Source organism: Nothobranchius furzeri, chromosome 19 (genome assembly GCF_043380555.1).
Source record: "Nothobranchius furzeri strain GRZ-AD chromosome 19, NfurGRZ-RIMD1, whole genome shotgun sequence".
Classification (NCBI taxonomy): Eukaryota; Metazoa; Chordata; class Actinopteri; order Cyprinodontiformes; family Nothobranchiidae; genus Nothobranchius; species Nothobranchius furzeri.
In genome coordinates, this window is record NC_091759.1 from 4,253,021 (window position 1) to 4,274,137 (window position 21,117).

The window sequence follows — 21,117 nt, forward strand, 5'->3', positions numbered from 1 at the left end:
CACCCACTGCTGACAGCAAATTCACACCTTCCATTAGAGCAAGCCTCTGATTGGTGGGAAGAATCAGCCGACATGGGCCTAAGGCATGCTCAATTCATTATCATGCTGATTACCTAGAAGCTGAAAATGTCTCTGACTGCATTCCTTGCATACCTAAGCAAGGATGTGTGGAATCAACCGGGCCAGTCTGGGGCCGACTGGAGCTATCCGGGCAAGGCCGACCAGGTACAGAGGGGAATGGCCTATCTGATGATGTTAGCTGGTACCATATGATGTCACAATGTCATTATGAGCCTGTGTATTTGTTAGTGGCTTTGCCCTCTTGGTCTGCCAGGCAACAGCACTTGCATTTTTCAAGCAGGAGGTGGGAGTGGAGTAAAGCTTGGTTTATGCTTGACGCATTCACTTTCCACGCGGTGATGCGGCTCGCGGCTGGAACGCGCTTCACAACTCGCAGCGTTTATGGTTTGTGCGGCTCGTCTCTGCGGTGAACCAATATTCTCCCAAACTGAACGGGGCAGCATGGAGCTCTACGGCATGCATCCAACACTACACCATAGTAGAAGTAGAAATTACTGTTTACAACATGGTATTTCAGCATTTTTATCAGCGTTCTCGTCTTTTCCGACAGTGCGAGCTATTTCTTTCCAAGAATTATTAACAACGTGTTGATCACGGTGATCTCTGAGAGCTGAATCATACAAATGTCTGTATTTACGAACCTCTGCCGTGCCGGTCCGCCATGTTTTTCCGCGTCCGACCGTCCGCGTGGTTAGAAATTTTCCGAGGTGCGCGTTGCGGAAATCTTGGGCCGTGCGGAGACGCGGTGGAGGGGCGTGGTTGTTAAAATGACGCAACTTTTCCGCGCGGAGCCGTGCGGACCTCGCGGACGCGTCAAGCATAAACCAACCTTAAGATTCTGGTAGGGGGTGACTTGCTCTTCAAAATGTGGCATGGTCTGTTTACGTCGTTTTATTTTAATTTTTGGTAGGTGGATTTGTGTGGGAAAGGAAACCTGTGCATACATTTTTCTTTAACAGGTTTCTTTAACATTGGAATGAATCATAAATATTGACCAATTTAAACCAAACGTGATGAAATTTTTATTTCAATTTCTCTTTTAATGAAAATTTTAATCATTGACTTAGTAGGTTTACAAAAAGGTGTTGTCGGTTTAAAAAAGTACTTTGTTTCTAACAAACAAAAACAAAACAGTGAAACCATCCTGTGACAATACATTTTAATTAGAAATGATATTTCACAGACATAAGAAGTTGATTAGACTGCAAACATTATTTCAAATATCATAAACAAGTGGTGTTTATAGCTGCATGCTTCTGCAAAAGACAGATTAAAAAAAGAATAAAAGAAAGAAAAAGTGATTTGAATCTGGATCATTATCAAACTCCATCCATAACTTTGTGTAATGCCAAGTATACAATCAGATGAAGTACGTAATACCAACCACATCAGATCCTTGTTAGAATCAATAATAATAATAATGAAAATTGATTGTGCCAGCCTGCTACAACGTCATTTCATGCTCTTTGGTACTCGTCGTCACACAAACTCCTCCTTGTAGGTTTGATCAACGCCTAGTTTAAACGTCCTCATCAGGCAAAAAAGACTAGATTAAGTCTTAACACTGCTAACAAACTCAGTAGTCTTATTTCGTCAAATGCACCTCGTTTATTCTTTGTTGTGGTGCTTAATCGCCACCTGCAAGCCACATTTGATCATAGAGGTATAAAAACAAACAAACTTTCTTTTAAAATATTGCTTTGTTCTTAGCATTAGACGTTAGAATTCACAGTAGCTAAAGCAGTAAAGGTCCATTAGTAAATGTGGTCAAATAAAAATCAAAGTCCCATCTTTTTTCCAGCATTGTGGACATTTCTGGCAATCATAGAAAAATCACATTACAGCGTTGTATCAAAAACAAATAGTAATTTCTTGAACACCAACCCCTATTTTTAAAAGACTGTTTAATAATTAAACATAAAAGGAAAACAACATTAAAGTGTATAAACTCTACATAAAAGATAGATGTAGTCATCTTGCATCAGAAGCCAGTGGAAGAACCTGCAATGTCGCCCATGGCCACTAGGTGGCAGCTTGACACTTTCTAGTTTGAAAAGATTTAAAAAATGACCGCTTTTAAGAAATAAGAAGCATTTTTGAGGCATCATCCACACTCCCTCCCTACTACAGTTATTTTACACACACACATACATACATAAAACATTCCTGATTTCTGTCCTTTAGTCCAATTTTGATCCATTCTGGACCAGATGGCAGTGATGGAATGTTCAATTCGATAATATAAACAAACAGCCAAGAATCCATATGCACCAATATTTTACAAACAGTATAATGGTGATGAATAAAGTTTCAAAGAAAATGTGCAACAGTAATGTAGTAAACGCAAAAAGGAACCGTGTCCGAAACTGGACAAAAACAAGAAAATTAATTACAATTTCTACACGCAAACAAGGCGAAGCCCCCGCGTGAAACTGCTTTAAATGATCACATCAGAGCAGAGAACCGTAATAATGAACATAGTTGTGAATACAGGCACTCCTATAGAATGAACGGTAGTGTTTACCACCCACCTCAACAACGTACTCACATTTAACAGTGTCAAAACACACCTGTTTGGAAATAATCAAAAGTGCAAAGAACAGGAGCAAATATATAACACCCCACCTGTTATCACTGATATCCTACAAGACGTTATTGGTCATGGTACCTCAAATAACACAAAGGCTGTCATTTAAGCCTACGAGTTCAGTTCACTTTTCCACATCCACACCTGCAAACCAAACAGGTCTGCTTATAAAAAAAAGCAGAGTCAGGGGGGAGCCTGTGGTCTACGTGCAGATCTTTTGCTTACATGAGAAATCACGTCGCTAAGGGAGATCCTTGGCACTGATGCTTTCATCAAGAGCAGACTGAGCTCTGAAAACAAAGATGGGATCAGTTAAACCCAAACCATCAAAAGGTTTCAAACGCTAGGCTTCGTGTGTTGTTCCACCTCCCACCTCTCGGGGGTGCTCTGCTCCAGCTCTCTGAGTGTTGCCTGATTTCCACCCACTCCCACTGAAGCCTCCTCAGGGCTAGATGGAGGATGAGTTGTGGGAGTGAATCCTGAGTTGACCTGGGAGGAAGAAGCGGAGGATCCTGGAGTGTCGTCCTCGGTGTTGCAAGGCGATGGCATCAGTGGGAGGATGTCAGGTCGACCTGACTGCATTACTGGAGGGAAGAGGAGGATATGGTGTCACGTGCTGGCAAGCATTTGAAGTTATCGCCACACAAGACATGTTTTCCACCCCACAGTTAAACCAGCTTAGTTCTTACCTTTGTTTACCTCCGCATCCTCTACGGTGTCTGAGCTGAACAGATGTTGGAGTGGAAACATCTGGTTGCTGGTGTCAGTTTGGGTCAGCCCAGAGCTGGGCGTTTTTCTCAACAGACCATTGGCTCTGCGCTTCTTAGTCGGGGAGGTTTTTGCTGAAAGAAAAACAAAAAAGCGTAACGAAAAAGCAGGAGAGAGGATTTATTTATCTTTACTTTGATGCGGCATGAACCTACTGGGCATTTTTCTGAAGACTGTGGAGCACATGAACTTCTGAAATCTATCTGCATAGAAACTGGGTCTGTGCACCGACACGGTGTCCTAAGAAGACAGCAAGATCTGTTAGAATCTGTGTTTTTGAACATTGCGAGTCAGCAAAATGATCAAACGTACCCCATCATGCACCAGGGCTTTCCAGGAATGTTCAAGCTTCTTTACAAACCTGAGAAAACACGCAGAAGTCAGGTCTGAGACAGAATAAATACATCTCATACATCTCAGACCCACTGCTGATTTGTCACTACAATAGAACTGTCAGCATTCAAAGATGATTTTTAATATAATGTCAGATTTAATCACAAAGTTGAATGTGTGGAAAATAAAATATTTACAAAAATATTTTCTAAATCAGAATTCCTTTTCTTTCTTTTCAGTAGCACTAATCTTCTCCCGTAGTCTTATGATCTTTTTTGTTTTTGATGATCTGTATTTGTTTGTTTCATATAGAAGAAGATTAGTGCCACTGACAATAAAAACAAACAAAAAAAGAAACTAGAAACAGAATTCTGACTTTTTTTCTCCAGTGGCCCCGATCCTCTTCCGTTGTTTTATATTTTGTTTTTGACAATCTTTTATTCTTTTAGTTTTTGTCTCTTAATCGTGTAAAAAATGTGATGTTTTTGTGAAGCACCCTCTGACTTCATCTGCGATAGGAGCTATATAAATACACTTTACTCACTCTATAGCAGCAGCTCCCAAACTTATTTAGCCACGCTCCCCCTTCTAAGTCCCGACCATGTCGACGCACCCCCCAGCCCCCACTGGAGTTTTTGACAAGTAATAAAAACAATTGCGCCCACATTTTCAAAGTTAACACACATCTCTTTCAACAATGGTAGTTTTTGCATCTTTACTGTTCCCCTGCTTCAGCCCTCCCCCCCTCCCCCTGCGCAGCGGCCGCAAACTCACTGGTGCGCCTGCAGCCTCTCAGAGTTCCTTGCTGCTCTAAACATTGAAAGAATCATTTCATTTTCTGTTCCTCACTTCTGTGGTAATGATTACCTTCAATGGTGTCTGTTTGTTGCAACCTCCAGATGCAAAAATGAGCGCCCAACACGGCAGCGCATGTAAGCTGTCTCAGAAAAACAATGAAATTCCACCGGATTAAGGAAAAAAGGAAAAAGGAAGCTGCCGTCTCTCAGCAGGACCTTCCGAGAGAAAAAAATGAAATCGATATCGGACAAAGACGCGCTGAAAGTGGCTTCATTCTCGACTTGGCCCCTGAAATGCCTTACGGTCCTGTGAGGGACTGAGGTTAGAAGGAGATCTGAATTGTATCAAATATATAAATATTACATGCTTATAAATTATTGCCTTAGAAAGTTAAAAATGTGTAATGGAATGAATCTGCCTCCATTTTCCTTTTCAAACACTTTGTTTTGTTTTCTTGTTTTTTATGCGACTATTGTTCTGTCCTATCTGTCTATTATCTTCCTGCATCTCCTCTCAATCCTAAAGAAAAGCTGCTACCTGGCTTCAAATACTTTCACCTCATGAGTCACATTTGAACTGCAATTCAAAAATATCCTCACAGCTCAAAATAATCCCCGGAGAGCAAGCGATGGGTACCGAATTCGTACTTATTAAGGTACCGACCGAATTCCACAGTACCGACCGAGCACCGATTTGAAACGGCGCCTCGTTTCGGTACCCGTCCTTCACAACGAGAACTTGCCAAGACAGCTGTGCATGCGCAAGAGCGTTATGTCATCGGTCGCTGTGAGCGAGTTGTAAACAGAGCAGCATGGTAGAAAGAACGAACGCTAAAGCTTGGGTCCACTTCACTAAATGTGATGGGTAACTGGGTGATGATGAAACCAGCGACAACGATCTAAGTGAGACATCCTCATCTTAATCTGCTCCGGTAGGTAAATAAAATGTTTAAGATAATGTTAGCTTGATATGTTAGCTTCCGTTTCACTAATGGTGCGTTCGCTTTCTCCTCGGAACTCCGAAATTCCGACTAGAAGAACATGAACGCGCTCTAAAGTTTGGCTTCACTTTACCAAATGCGACGGGTGATTGGGTGAAGATGAAACCAGCGACAACGATCTAAGTGTGAGGCATCATCGTTTTAATCTGCTCCAGCAGTTAAATAAACTGTTTAAGATAACGTTAGCTTGATATGTTAGCTTCCTATGCCACCATTGTTATCATCTAATGGTGCGTTCGCTTTCTCCTCGGAAATTCTAACTTCCCAGTAGGAAAAATCAATTGAAAAAGGACGGCAAAAGGAATGAAGATACACAGTAAATTTAGTTCACAGTAAAGATGTTTGTTTCAGTTTAATTATTAGCTTATAAAACTACAAGGACGATGTTAAAATACAAACAGTTGTATGTTATTTATCGTGATATTTATCAAATATTGTTAAATATTGAGAAAAATATATATTTAATTATAAAAGAGAATTAAAAATAATAAACACTCAAAAGTATCGAAAATTGGTACAGTTAAGTACCGGTATCGATTCGTAGGTACCGGGAATTAGTACCGGATCGATTCAATTGTCAAAGGTACCCATCCCTACCGGAGACTCCACATAAATAATGTAATAGGAGTAGAACCAGGATCTTTACCGGGCTCCCCCTGGGTGTGTAAGTTGAGGGCTTCCAGGGGAGCCCGTCATCCTTTCGGGTGAGCCGGGCTCACTTTAGCTCACCCGTAATTCGAACCCTGCGTATAACACAAGTTGGACCCGTGAATTGCCGGAACCTAGCAGACAGTTGCCGGGACGGTCCTTTCAAAATAAGCCAGTTCCCGGATCTTGCCAGAACAAGATCCGGCTCAAAAAAAAAAACAAAAAAAACCTGATTATATCTAAACCATATTTTAACTGTGTGACAACAGCTCATGCTTTCCTTACATGTGTCCCCTTGCATCTTGTAAACTCTAAAGAAAACCTCATCCTGTGTTACCAACTACTAAACATCTGTAGGAAATATTCAATGCTTTCTCTAACTTCCTAAACTTCCACACTGGTGGGAAGCTATTCCTATTGTCGATTTTTTGCTACACTCATCAGAAAATCATCCATCGACAACCCAGGTTTGTGTTTTGGTGTCTGTGAGAGTAAAACCGAGCCTCGTTACCTATAAGACTGCAGAATGTCGATAATACCCATGTACACCAGCAGCCTCTCGCCTTTTGCGTTCCGTGCCGGAATTCCCCCAGTCCTGGAAAACAAAACACAGGATTGTGTGTTTCTTTGACTTTGCCTGAGGCGTTCCCACGGCTGCTATCGCACGGCCACTCACTGGTCCTCTGGATCCATAGATCCCACTCCTCCTGACTCAGCCTGGATGGCCTCGATAGCCGTGCTGAACAGGGACTTTTGAACCTGAGGCCTCCTTGTAGCTTCGGCTTCTTCACTAGCCTGTGCTCGACAGGCCTGATCCACATTATGGATTCCCACCAGGAGGCTGTAGTCCATTATCTTGAAACTCTGAAGGAGCTGAAGGTGAGAGAAAGAACAAAAGTAATGAGAGACCACGTTAGAAGTAGATTTTTACAAATAAAATGTTTTTCATATTTTTTATAGAAATCGTACCAAACAGTCTCTCTGGATGGTTTTACAAACAGCGCTGTACTTGTCTCCCTCCAGCAAAATTCCTTCCTGCATGTCCTGAATAAAGTCCAGGTCCTTGTAGGTGGGCACAGCCTTTTCCTTCTCCTTGGGCGAAGCTCGTCGTTTATACGTGGAGCCTTTCAGATCAAACTTCTGGTGCATTTGCACGGGGCTGGGCAGCAGATTGTTCATGACAACGATTCGAATATTTTTACCGGCTGCCTGGACGCAGTACAGCCCGTAAAACTTTGGCAGTAAGGTCCTCCTGTTCTGGTTCAGGTTCTGAGGAAGAACAGAGGAGAAAGGTAAATTAAATGTTGTGAGAGAGAAAACAAAACACTAACACTTCACGTATGCAATCACAAACCACCATCAAATAAACAAACGTCTGACAAAACTCTTTCAAAACTCCAACTTTGTTTAGAAAATGTGTTAAGCTTCATTTTCTCTAATATTTTTGAGCCAATTCCTTTTCTATAAATATCAGTAAACAATAACAATTGTGATAATTTCTGCCTAAAATCCTCAATTAACAATGATTGAGCCTTTTTTCCTTCCAGTTTTTGCAAACGAAAATCTCTGGTGTCATCTCTGCTTTCTTGCAAAAAATAAATCACATGTCAAATTTCCTACCAAGTCAACGACGAGTTACATTTACAGCTTGGGACAACAGTAGATGATCCTGCATGGTTTTGTGGTTCTTACCATAAAGTACCCCGGCAGAAGTTTTTGTAAAAACTCCGCCTCTTTGTGCTGCACCGTTTTAATGATGAACTCGTCATCACTAGAGAGGTAAAACAGAGACCCGCTGGCCCCGGAGCTTGAGAGCTCAATCAGTGACTCGTTACACAGCGAATACTGTAAACAAATGGAACAAACATCAGGTTATCAGGAAGAAAACATGACAAAAGCTCCACCCTTTTTGTCAACACATCCTCGGTTTCAGTCTCACCGGTTACTCAATCACTCCATTCTTCTCATTATTCAGATTACCTTTACATGCCTGTTTTCTGAATAGGTCAAATGTAGTGTAACTAAACCTACCATGTAGTCATCGGGGCGGATGCCAAACAACTCTCTGAAGTAACGAAAGGCCACAGGCGCGTAGGTTTTGAATCTGAAGTCTCCATAGTGGTGGGCGGGTGTCAGGTTACTGCCCTCGCTGAAACAGGAAAGAATGTTTACATTCAACAAAAGGGCCAAATAAAGAGAGGAAAACATTCACAGGCAACACATAAGGAACACCTTTATTTATTAAACAACACTGCTTTACATGAAAAGTACTAAAAAAAACTCACTTGGGAAAGAAGATGCTCTCCACCACCTCAAAGTCCTGCAGCAACACATCTCGTTCAGGTTTTTGGCTCAAGCTGCCCACCGTGTGAGTGATGCCCAGCTGGATCGCACCTTTCAGGGCAGAAGATCTTGTCTGACGGGAAAATAGTTTTAAAACACATGTTTACAAAACTACAAAAACCGAAGAGTTGTTAAGATTTTAAGAATAGAAAACTATTTGTCCAACTAAACAACACTTAATCAGAACTGTGGGAGATTAATTATGGTGTGCCACAAGGGTCGGTCCTTGGACCTAAACTGTTCATACTATTTATTAATGATCTTGTAAGTGTATCTAAGCTACTCTGTACTATTTTATTTGCTGATGACACAACATTGTTCTATTCAGGGTCAGATATTAATGAAGTAACTAGAGTGATAAATGACGAACTGATAAAAGTTAACAACTGGTTTGACATAAACAGACTTTCACTGAATCTTAATAAAACAAATTTTATATTGTTTAATGACAGAGACAACAAAGATGTAACAATAAAAATAAATGGAATGGACATTCAAGGGGTGAAAGAAATGAAATTTTTAGGAGTCATGTTTGATGAAACTATCACCTGGAAGTCACACATAGGTCATATCAGAGGTAAAATTGCCAAAGCCATTGCAGTACTACGTAAAGTTAAGTTTTAACTGAATATTTCTGGATTGCTGACATTGTATAACTCACTAATTGATCCATACTTGACTTACTTTGTAGAAATATGAGGATCCACATGTAAAACTCATACACAACCACTGTTTATTCTACAGAAAAGAGCATTGAGAATAATTAATAGCAATCACTATAGAGATCCATCCAATCCGTTACTCATCAAATATAAACTACTGAAATTTTATGATCTAGTGAATATGAAAATATTGCAAACAATGTATAAAGCTAAAACCAATACGTTACCCACCAACATTCAGAAAATGTTAGAAAAAAAAGTCAGTAATTATTTCTTAAAAGGAACTGAATTATTTAAAAAAAAACAAAATTTAGAACCAGAATGAAGGAAATCTCTGTAAATGGTGTGAGAATATGGAACAACCTTAGCAAAGACATAAAAGAATCAAAGTCACTAAATATATTTTAAAAATGTATCAAATCAAGTGTATTACAGAACTACAATAACCTAAATTCAGTTGGTGTTTGATTAGGTCTGTAAGTTGGAAGAATATAAAATGAATCTGTTTTTTGTTTTGTTGTTTATTGAGAATTGTATGAAGCATTATTAAAAAGTTTGGTTTGTAAATAGGGGCAGATAATATAAGATATTTCTTCCTTCTGCCCCTTTTCATTCAAATTGTTTGCTGTTCATGTTTATGTATGTTTTTTTTGTTGTTTGTATATTTATATATATATATATATACCGGTATATATATATATATATATATTTTTTTTTTTTAATACTTTGAATGAAACAAAAAGAGAAAAATAAAGCTATTGCTTTAAAACTGGTTTCAGTGGTTCTTGAGGCATAAACCTGACCAACTTCACGTTGGACAACACACTGTTGCCCTCTGCTAACCAGAAGCGGCACTTAACAGTTTTTTCGCCTCAAGTAGGACCAGTGGAGGTCTACCTGCTTTACTGTGCTGGTAGCCAATATAAAGGATAAGAGTTAGCTCAGTCAGTTCCCCAACCATCAATAAGAAGATTTTAGCATTTTTGTTAGCATCATGGTGGAGCCTGGAAGTAAAAGTGAGAGTAATGTCTTTGGAGTTGACGCAAAGAGCTAAAACCAGAGTCAACATTGGCGCAGCCTACACTTGTTTGAGGGAGCTACAGGCAGCTACAAAATCATGGACTGATGGTGACCTGGCTTCGTTGCTATTGGACTTGTAATATGTTTTTGTTCAACAGTGTGGATTTTTTTTTTACTTAGTAGCTTACTTAGTATCAGTTGGATGTGTTAGCATTAGCTCATAATTAGCTCTAGCTACTGTAAGGTTGTACAACAGTTGTAATTTTGCTTTCAACCAGTAGGAGGGAGAAGCAGGAAACTTATTTAAGTGAGGGTCAATGCCTGGGTGGAGACGTATTTCATCCACACTTCCTGTTAGGAAAACGCTTCGGAAAGAGGCGTCACCTGGCAGAATGAGAGAGCGGCACCGAGGCAGTGGTAGACCCCCAGTGCCGTCGGTTTCTGAATCTATAACCAAGTTGTTGACGAGCGCGTGCACGCAAGCACGCACTCACTCACACAAGACTTACCGCTCAGGAAGAAAAGCAGACAGATTCTGCAGCGTTCTGGAGGATTTCCTGTTAACCACGATCATTAGATGAAAAAGGGGAGGAGGGTATTTTTGTCAAGGAGGCGAGCGGCTCTGAGCGCTTATGTGTCAAATCGGCAGGTGTGTGGCTGAGCCAGGTGGAGGTGCAGCTGCCTCACCTGGGGACCAGTGCGGTCCAGCCACGTAGTACTTTGCTGATAACGTCACGTTTTTCAGCCTAGCCATCAGCCACAGCTGGTTCTACATAAATGTGGAGCAGAGTTTTTAACCTGAAGATGGAGATATAATTATGGTTTTGGGCTGAAATCTTAAATTTAGAGTAAGTTGCACTAAACTGCCACACTAATGATTACACATGTGTACAGCACCATTAGACACTCATCTATACAGGTTATCAGCAAAAAAAAAAAGGTTAATTTAGGCGTTACTTGCTCTTTAAGTTTTGCTTTAAGCTTTTAATGAAGTGATAGAAATACATGGCAGGAACAATAGCCTTGGTTTAGCTACAACGTTCCTTTTATTTTAATTAAAATAATAAAATTGAAAATAAATACGATCAGATATTGTAAAGCCAAATCAGACAAAAATGTACCTGTGATTTGATGACTATCATAAAACCACAGACCTTGTGGATTAATAAAAACTAACACACACACACACACACACACACACACACACACACACACACACACACACACACACACACACACACACACACACACACACACACACACACACACACACACACACACACACACACACACACACAGTATTTAAACAGCTGCAGTAAGATCTAAAATCCCAGCTTCTGTTCGTTGCATCATTGTTCCTGATATAATAGGATTGGGATAAAACCCGCTGTGCTGTATTTTCTTACAACTAAATGTGATTACATACTTCATGCTGTCCATTACCGGTGAAGTGCACGTGTCTGAGGACTGGCCTGGTTGATCCATGTGATTCTTTGTTTTATTTTAGGGAATTCTTAATTTCAGGGTGCTTTTGTCTGTAAATCAACCCACAATCCAGCTTTTCTTTGCTTTTCTTTTCTTTTTTAGACTACATCGATTTAACACTGTGTTGTTTATCAGCTTGAAAACAACAGAACAGAAAAATGTTACATAGATTTGAGTTGAAAGGTTTAAAGTGTTATCAGGGAGTTAAAAGCTGCCAACAGAACAAGACAGCTTTGATTATTTGAAAGAAAATGTGGAAGGACGCCCGAGAAGTTTGGAAATCTTCCATCAAAAGGTTACAATGAACATTCGTCACAGGTTTACAAGCCTTGCCTAAAATTCAAAAAGACTAAAGTATGATGGCACCTTTTTGTATGTTGTCTCTCCTGTGGGGTCAATTCCACGATGGCCAATGGTTTTTTTCATGGCCTGAGACATGCCGATGCTCTGACCCTGTCAGCCCAGACACAAGAACCAGCAGAAGATTACCAACAGGAAGTGACTTCACAAGTCTAAAGCAATACACATCTTTCTCACTCTCCCAAACAGGAAAGAGAAGATAATATGTCAGCAAAAATCTTGCTGAATTCCTTGTTGCTTCACTGATCACAATATGTGTTTCCTGACTGACTCAGGACTCAGATTCACTAGAACACATGTCGACTCACCTCTGAGGGGACATTTTTACGGTTTCCAGATGCATCTGGAGGGAGGGAGGGAGAGAGAGAGAGAGAGGAGAGAGAGCGAGAGAGAGACAAATTACTGACAGGAAAGAGAAAATTAGGCAAATGCAGTTTTGTCACTGGATGCAATAATATCAGACAGCTTCTATCATCCCCTTTTACGAAAAATCAGGGAGTGCAGCCAAGCTTGGACACAAACATGCAGCCAAACCTCACTTATTATCGCCTCTAAGTGAAGCCAGTGGCCAATAAAAGTGACGCTGCAGGTCTGAGATCAAATAAAGCCAGTGAGGAATGAAGAAACAGTAGAGAGTGAAAAAAGATACTCTAGTCTTTCTCTGAGGTTTCTTTTTCTGCTTTAGTGAGTTAATCCCTGACCTAAACTGAATAGAAAAACATGATAAAAACTTTGCAAATATAAAAACAGACATCTGGAATTTAAAGAACAAAACCCTGGCGACATTAATTAACAAATAAACCGATCCAAAGCAGATATTATGTTTGAAGGTTTCTGGTGCAAAGCTGCAATGATGAGGACTAATAAAAACAAGGATATTGCTGAGATTAGGGAAAACGGTGGGATTAGGGTCTTAATCTTCCCTGTGAACAAAACTGTAGAACATCCAGATTCTTGAAGTCGGTTTCAAAAGGGTCCCATTAGCAAGCCCCGAGCACAAACAGTAAAGAATCTAAACACAACTATGAGCTGAATGTTAGTAAGATTAGCTCCATAGCAGCATGCCTAAACGAGACAATCCAGTTCAATACTGCACACAATAAATACCTTACAATGTTTGGCTAGAATAAATAAGGAGAAAAAATAAAGGAAAAAATAAAATTCCCACTCGAGAACATTTAAGTGATTGGTCTTATTTCTTGATAAGAAAGTGAATTAACTATTTTTTTAAACTTGACGTTTGTGAGTGCAGGATGTATTAAAAAGTTAAAAGTTGTTTTATTTACATGATTTAATTTAATTTAAAGAAGAAAAAAGTTGGAAGCACATCCAGGATCGACTTTCTTAATTAACAGGGAATTTGTGCAAAAATACCCAACTTTTGACATAAAAACTGAAACTTTAGTTGCTATTTTTCATTGAGAGTGTGACACTAATGCATCAAAATTCAACAAAACCACTAATTAGTTTGGAGAGCAAAAAATAAAATAAAAAGTCCTGAAGAGGACTGCTGGGAAATATTCAAACAAAGTTCCAAAACATAGCTAACAGCTTTAGGCAAAATCAAATAAACAAAAATATTATCTAGGAGGAATAAGTGGACTTGTAAAAGCCCATGCATTTGCTGAACAAAACATATTACATTTAATTAAATAGTTTTATTACAACTCAGTCCTTACCCTGAATACCTGGAGGCTCCTCGGATGCTGTGGCCATTCAGACAAACAACTAAACGTAGTTTTTATGCCACTCAGCTCGTAAATATACGTAAATCTGTAAATAAAACGTGATTTTATTGAGAAAACACATTGTTGATCATTTTAAACCAAAGTAACAAACAGCCACTGACTCAGCTGGGAGAATTTGGCCAAACCTACCTAACAAGTTACCAAGTTAACACAAACTAATGAATATAAAGTGGATCAATGACTAAAAGGCTGAAAAATAATAAGAGAAGAAAAGCGTAACTTGTTAATGTTGTTATAAACTTGTTAATGTTGCTATAAACAAGGAGTCTGGATTCCGACATTTGATTTAATCAAGTGACGACTTGTCGGCTAAAGCTAGCTGCTAACAGTTTCAACGTTAACCTGACACTTTTTAAATTCCGTAAAACAACATAAAAGTATCCAACTTACTCAAGAATCTTTTGAAGAACGTCGGCGAGTTCTCAGAGAAATACAAATCCTATTTACTTCTAAAAAGAATGTTTGTTTTACCAAAAACAAGTAAACAAGACAGAAATGAACTCGGATGCGGCAGTTGTAAAACTCTCCATGCAAGCGGATCACTTCCGCTCACTTTCTGGTTTTTCACAATAAAACACCACATTGTGATTAAAAACAACAATCAGAATCTTGTTATGTATACCCATCGACATATAAGTAATGTGAATGGGTGTTTTATAATGAACTAAAACTAAAATGAATTAAAACCAGATAACATTGTACTGTATCTTAGAATATTATTTTGACAAGTAACAGAAATGAACCTGTTTCCTGCAAAATCATGGCGTGTGTAAATAAACAGAACGAAAGGATTATAATTAAAAAATAATCTCTACTGCGCTGAACTTCATACAAATTAAAAGTTGTTTCTTAAAACACATATTTATTTAAAACTGATGATGCATCCAATATATAAGCAGTGCTGAAACTGAAGAGGTAATTTACTTCTTATATAAAAATGACCTGCTCTGTCTTAATATATAATTTTGGCGGCTCAGTTAAATTTCCAGATGTTGTGAAAACAGAAACTCTGCTTTTGTATTACACACCAAACGTTCTTCTCCAAATTAAGGAAGCAACATGAATTAGGCCAAAAAGGTGAAAATCAGGGTGGAAAATGACCCCAAAAAGGGCCCTGGTAATGGGAGGTAGTGGTGGGGAAACCCTGACATTTGAGATTGGTTGAGTATCCCAAACTTTTCTAAAGACAATTCATTAGAAATGTGCATATGGAAAAAAGCGATGCAACAGCCTCCTTTGGGCATCTTTAATTTGCTCTGGTCAGGGCTAATAAAAATATTGATTATCCTAACTCATCAAAATTCCAGGTAACAGACTTAGAATACAGTCATTAAAAATGTCACTTTTCTTTCTGTCTTTTGTCAAATTATTCTTTCATTATCTGTTTTTATTTTCATATTCTAATATGTGGCTCAATTTGAATGCTTTTACACAGTCCTTAAAGACCATCTGAGGTTTGACACGACTGGCTGTAGCTAAAAAATGCTAAAGTAAGTCAAATATATGACCATTGCAAAAAGAGAAGACTGCCGTGCAAATCAAAACGAAGAATGTTAAATTATTAAGTTGATATAGTCTGGACTTAGTCCTTCTGCAGTAAAATATCATCATATCAACACTCAGAAAGGATGTTTGTAAAAAAAAGTTTTGAAACGTGTGGCTTTTATTGCACATTTTGTGAATGAATACACTTGCAAAATTGTTTACATATTACATAGAGAACCCTAACACTGTTACAACCTCTTAAAGCTTCTCCAGTTGCAAAATGCATGAAAGCAACTTTTAGATTGTGTTTTTGTTTTATTTTTCATCAAAGATCACGATACCGATGCAAGATACAACTTGTGAAATACTACTGAACAAATGTTTTCTGTTATCTAAACAAAGCTTGGTTAACACATAGAGCAGACAGCGTTGGGACTCTTAACGTCCTTGAATCAACCCAATTTCTACTTCTCTGATTCCCTGGAACAAAGGCAAGATATAGATAAGCATTAACTCCTTGCTTGACTTATCTTACTCCAATGAAAGCATTTCATTGAGATCTGAGCCTGAACTTCTAGCAAGCATCTGAGTTGAAGGTGAATCCGGGCTCCCGGGGCATATTTGGAGCAATGTAATCTGGTTTCTTGTCGTAGTCTGGGTTTGGCAGGTCGCTGTCGAAGCAGGTCCACCGAGCGACGTTTTTGTATTCGCAGCACTCGTAGGCAGCAGACATGGTGGAGTACTCCTCCACGCAGAACTGAGACAGAGCTTGTTTCCACTGTGAGGGGAAAATAAATACTTAGATTTTCGCAAACTCATAGAAAGGTGGAATGCTCAATTTGATCTTTTTTTTTAAACACAAGACATCATTTGGAGGGATGAGGAACTCACAGCTTGTTCAGCGCAGCAGAGGATCTGACTGTCCGGTGGTGCATTTTGTTCATGGCAGCAAATATCGTACCATGACTCCAGACGGTTTATAGCGTTCGCACGGCGGCGTAAATCGCTGTAACCAGTTAGGGGTAAGGACTTGTCAGGATATCTGGGACGGTACTGACCCAGTTCACAGATGTTCTTGAGATTTGTCATTTTGGGGCAGGCAGGAGGGAACAGGATGTCTGGCGTCCTCACTTTGTTCATTTGCGCTTCTGCAGAAATCAAACAAACACGTATAAAAACAAAAACAGCAGAAAGTATGCAGTTGGAAGGTTTGCATGAATTGTTTAAAAATGTATTACCTTCCACAGTTGCAACAAGAATTATCAGTGCAGTGATCCAAAATCCCATGAGGCCTGGAGCTGAAGTCATGGCTGCTGCTGTGATGCTGGTGTGGTTCTCTCTTAACTATGTGATGGGATCCTCTACCGTTTTATAGAAACAGGAATGTGTGTGTGTGGGAGACGAGAGGGGGAGGGGGTTGACGGATGTGGTGTTTGTGTTGTTGAAAGCTGTGCAGATAAAAAGATTCATCTGTTTTCCTGACTTGTTGAAGGTCAGTCTGCAATCACAGTGGATATGAAGAAAGTCCAGGCCTGGGAGAATACAAGACTCCGTAAAAACAAAACTTTTAAAGCCACGCTGATGAATTTTTAAGAATTTAGGCTATTGCTTTCTACATGGTTTCAGTGGTTCTTGAGCCAGAAAATTGAGCAATTTCACATTGGACAACACTCCAAAGCCCTCTGGTGAGCCATAAACTGCACTTAGCAGTTTTGTGCTTTACCGGCTGTTTACTGTGCCGGTAATGTAAAGGCTAGCAGTTAGCTTTTCCAGTTTGCTGACCATCAATAAAAAGCACAAGAGAAAGAGAAGAAGCTAACATTTTAGTAAGCATCAAGGTGGAGCCTACAAGTAAAGGTAAGAGAGCAGTGTTAGCACTAGCAACAGCAGGCCCCAGCCAGCAGGGTTGTTTACGACAGATGTAATTCGACTTACGAGGGAGAAGCGAAGATGCTTTATTACAAAATCAGACACATGGTATGGCATGTTAATAAAACATATAAATGAACAAAATAAATTCAAATATAAAGTTACATCAGGTAGGCTGCAAAGGTCTAATGGGCACAGTTGCCCACTCTGCATTACGCCCTCCAGCACCCAATGGGGTGTCTATGTATTCATGTCTATGCTTCCAAAACACATCCAGATGTGGGAGAGGTTACATCGCAAGATCTAGTTGTTCTGTCCGCGTGAAGGTGGTGTGAACTACTGCCACCTAGCAGCTGGAGTTTGAATTGCACCAAAATCCAGTAAATGTTAGCATGTAAATTCTCAATAAAACATCAACAAACTGCTTTTAAAATAACAATTTAGTATCGTAACGTGAAATATTTCAGTGGATCTATATTTTCTTAGTACATAAAACAATTGTAAAATTAGAAACTGCAGTGCACTCTGTGGTCAAATCTAATGGGATCTCTCAGCAGTAGCTCAGGAGGTTAGGAGGCCAGAAATCAGAGGTTGCAGGTTCAATCCCAGCTCCCACCAGAGAATGCTGCTGTTGTGTTCTTGGGCATGACACTTATTCTTCTTTGCCTGCTGGTCATGATTGGATGGACCGGTGGCACCAGTTCTTGGCAGCCTTGCCTCTGTCAGTGCGCCCCAGGGCAGCTGTGGCTACAATGTAGCTCATCATCACCAGTGTGTGAACGGGTGGGTGACTGATTGTGCTGTGAAGCACCTTGGGGGGTTGTAGAAACCTAAGAAAGTGCTATATAAATAACGGTCATTTACATTTACCAACGTTTCAACCAAAATAAGAGTTTACAAAACACATTAGCACGAACCATGACTCTAGTTTTCTCAGAACAACAGCAAGCCACCTTGTCTGTGCGTATACTAGCTGTTAGCTCATCAGTCTTACTACAACATGTCTAAAATAATCCCTTTCAATGGAAAGTTTGGAAAGGGCAGATTGAACATTGTTTAAAAAGAAGATAAACAAGTTTTTTTTTTAGCTAAACTGGTACGACCAACTAACGACCAACCTGCTTGCTTCTTTCTGAACGGCTCCTCAGGCTCGTCCACTATCTTTTCAGCATGATTTAGTTTTGATTAACCGAGATCAAGCTTCACAATAAAGGTAACATGACCATGCTGACTTGTTTTAATTTGTTCTATAAAATGTGCAAAACAAGCCTTTATCATTGCTGAGTGTGCAGAGGGAAAGAAATAGGAGGCAGATTGGCATCTTTATTAAAGCTACCTTCAATTCTCTCCCAAAACACCACAGGCATCGTGGTAAACTCCTTCATCTCTGTCTACAGCAACTTATTGTGGTTTTCACTCAAGAACAATGCTGAAAATGCTGTTTCTTGTTATCTACGGAGAGTGTGGGTGGAACAAAGCTTGCACTGGCAGAAAAAACTTCCACTCCCTAATTTAGTCAGCACAGAAAAATTTACAAACCAGAAGGAACGGCCTGTTGATTAAGTCTCTTATTTATTCAGCCAATATGAGCCTTACATTTAGGAATTTGTGTGTTTAGATGATTAGTAGGTCCCAAAAGAAGGCAAAATTGTTGATTTATGCCCTATTGAATCAAATTTCCTTTTCAAGATCACGAATGTTTCATGATGTTTAAATTCCAGCTCAAATTTTCCTAAAACATCAAACCAGATCCTGACTGACTGTAAATAGGAAAACATATTTGAAAACTTGCAAAATAGTTGTAACATTTTATTATGTCTGTTGTTGAGTTTGGGGCTTCTTCTAATTTGTTTGTGCTGCTTATAATTTCCTCTAGATGTCATCAGCTACCTTCTCTTCATCACCTTCCGGTGTGTTTTCAGAGAAAATCCAAGCAGCCAAAGGTAGAGCACACACTCAGAAAAACCCCACAGTTTCCTAAGTCATACACTTGAGTCATTTTTGCAATGTTAATAATAAGGTACTTTATTTACAACTTGCATGCTTTGCAACCACACAGCCCCATTACCTTTAAAAAGCGAGTTTTTAAACTCGAGAGGAGCCAGTTGAGGTGGCTCGGGCATCTGGTCAGGATGCCTCCCGGACGCCTCCCTGGTGAGGTTTTCCAGGCATGTCCAATCGGGAGGAGACCTAAAGGTAGACCCAGGACACGGTGGAGGGACTATGTCTCTCACCTGGCCAGGGAACGCCTTGGGATTCCCCCGGAGGAGCTGGCCCAAGTGGCTGGGGAGAGGGAAGTCTGGGCCTCTCGCCTTAGGCTACTGCCCCCGTGACCCGATTCCGGATAAGCGGATGAAATGGATGGATGGATGGATGGATGAAGCTTTTAAATTTAAAGATGCAACGTGTCTTGCTCACACTCTGTGGTAGCTGAAGTCAGAGAGCACACACATTCTAACATCTCACATCCATGGTTGAAGTAAAAGTGAATCAGACATAAGAAGTAGAAGGATTGCGTCGTTGCATTTTAGTGTTAGCATTTCTTTTTGCTGGAAAATGTTTTCGTTTATTTATCAGGATCCGCATCAGTTTCCACCGAAGTGGCTACTGATCTTCCTGGGGTCAGATTCATGCATGCCTGCCATTTCAAGCTGTTAAACTCAAGAGTATGTGATGAGTAGGAATCAAGCCTGACCAGATGCAAATTTGCTCAAAATTTTTAGAGTTGCCTAAGTTATGGCCAGTTTTGTTTGTGTCGGCCATCTCTTATTAGGTTCTCTCCAGACGTTTATCAGCTTTTGACAAAAATCCAGTAAAGACTTTCTGAGTTTCATTAATGCCTGTCTGGTGGTCCGTCCATACAGCATCCATCCATTCATTCATCCATCTGTCTCTGTCTGTTCATCCCTGTGTCTCCCCATACAATATTCAACCACCCTTCTGTCTATTCATTCATCCAGCATCCACCCATCTGTCCATCCATCCTCATCCATCTATCTGTCAATCCAGCATCCATCCATCCATCAGTCCACCCATCCTTACATATGTCAATACAACCATCCATCTGTCTATCTGTCTCCATCCATCCATCCATCCATCCATCCATCCATCCATCATCCATCCATCTGTCTGTCCACTCTAATCCATCCATCTGTCCATCCAGCATCCACCCATTTATCTGTCTATCCGTCTGTCCATCACTCCATCCATCTGTCCATCTCTCAATCCATCCATCTGTCCTTCTGTCCATACAACGTCCATCCATCCATCCACCCATTTGTCAATCCATCCATCCATCCATCCATCCATTCATATGTCTATCCGTCTATCCATCAGTCCATCCACCTTTCCATCCATACAGCATCTATCCATCTGTCTATCCATCAATCCATCCATCCATCCATTTGTCAATCTATCCATCCGTCCATTCATATGTCTATTCGTCTGCCCATCAGTTCATATGTCAAATCCATCTATTCATCCTTCTACCATCTGTTTATCTATCAGTACATCCATCTATCTGTCTATCCGTTAGTCCATCAGTCCAATCAGTCCATCCACCCTTCTCTCAATCCATCCATCCATCCTTCCATCCATACAGCATCCATCCAACCATCCATCCATCCATCCATCCATCCATCCATCCATCCATTTATTTCAGTAATTCAACATCAGACTGAGAGACCATCTAAAGGCTCAGGAACCCCTCGCAGGTTTTCTGGAATCATTAGCTGATTAGAGTATGACACTTTGAGTCTAGAAAATTTAAACTTTTCAAAAGATTCTAATTGTCTGGGATGTTGATTTAGGGGATTTCATGAGCTGTAAACCGTAATCTTCACAGTCATTACAAATAAAGACTTGACATATCTGGCTTTGCTTGTAATCAATCTATGTCATGGATTAGTTTCACCTTGAAATAAATGAACT

At 40.0% G+C, this 21,117-nt stretch overlaps 2 protein-coding genes across 2 annotated transcripts; both read right to left on the reverse strand.

The window, feature by feature from the left end:
• Positions 1-2,134: 2,134 nt before the first annotated feature.
• LOC107394645 (phosphatidylinositol 4-phosphate 5-kinase type-1 alpha) lies at positions 2,135-14,364 on the reverse strand. The gene is made up of 15 exons (XM_015973670.3): positions 14,224-14,364; positions 13,765-13,858; positions 12,394-12,428; positions 12,092-12,178; positions 8,501-8,631; positions 8,247-8,364; positions 7,908-8,060; positions 7,185-7,484; positions 6,892-7,088; positions 6,727-6,810; positions 3,749-3,797; positions 3,592-3,676; positions 3,358-3,510; positions 3,042-3,252; positions 2,135-2,958 (listed from the first exon to the last, which is right to left on the reverse strand). Exons 2-15 carry the CDS (start codon positions 13,799-13,801, stop codon positions 2,910-2,912), a joined length of 1,689 nt encoding a protein of 562 aa, XP_015829156.1. The 5' UTR covers positions 13,802-13,858; positions 14,224-14,364; the 3' UTR covers positions 2,135-2,909.
• A 1,114-nt stretch (positions 14,365-15,478) lies between these two features.
• On the reverse strand, positions 15,479-16,712 carry ecm1a (extracellular matrix protein 1a). Its single transcript, XM_015973669.3, has 3 exons — positions 16,557-16,712; positions 16,210-16,466; positions 15,479-16,096 (listed from the first exon to the last, which is right to left on the reverse strand). The coding sequence occupies exons 1-3, from the start codon at positions 16,624-16,626 to the stop codon at positions 15,893-15,895; spliced, it is 531 nt and encodes a 176-aa protein (XP_015829155.1). The 5' UTR covers positions 16,627-16,712; the 3' UTR covers positions 15,479-15,892.
• Positions 16,713-21,117: the final 4,405 nt, after the last annotated feature.

What these genes read in the sequence shown, in the direction of transcription:
- ecm1a (XM_015973669.3), bottom strand. Translation starts at nt 16,626, where the DNA reads ATGACTTCAGCTCCAGGCCTCATGGGATTTTGGATCACTGCACTGATA. An exon ending in TCTTGTTGCAACTGTGGAAG is followed by an intron (nt 16,467 to 16,556) that starts GTAATACATTTT and finishes TGATTTCTGCAG; the next exon opens with AAGCGCAAATGAACAAAGTG. An exon ending in TCTGCTGCGCTGAACAAGCT is followed by an intron (nt 16,097 to 16,209) that starts GTGAGTTCCTCA and finishes TTCCCCTCACAG; the next exon opens with TGGAAACAAGCTCTGTCTCA.
- LOC107394645 (XM_015973670.3), bottom strand. Translation starts at nt 13,801, where the DNA reads ATGGCCACAGCATCCGAGGAGCCTCCAGGTATTCAGG. An exon ending in GAGAGCATCTTCTTTCCCAA is followed by an intron (nt 8,365 to 8,500) that starts GTGAGTTTTTTT and finishes TTCCTGTTTCAG; the next exon opens with CGAGGGCAGTAACCTGACAC. An exon ending in GACATTCTGCAGTCTTATAG is followed by an intron (nt 3,798 to 6,726) that starts GTAACGAGGCTC and finishes GTGTTTTCTCAG; the next exon opens with GTTTGTAAAGAAGCTTGAAC.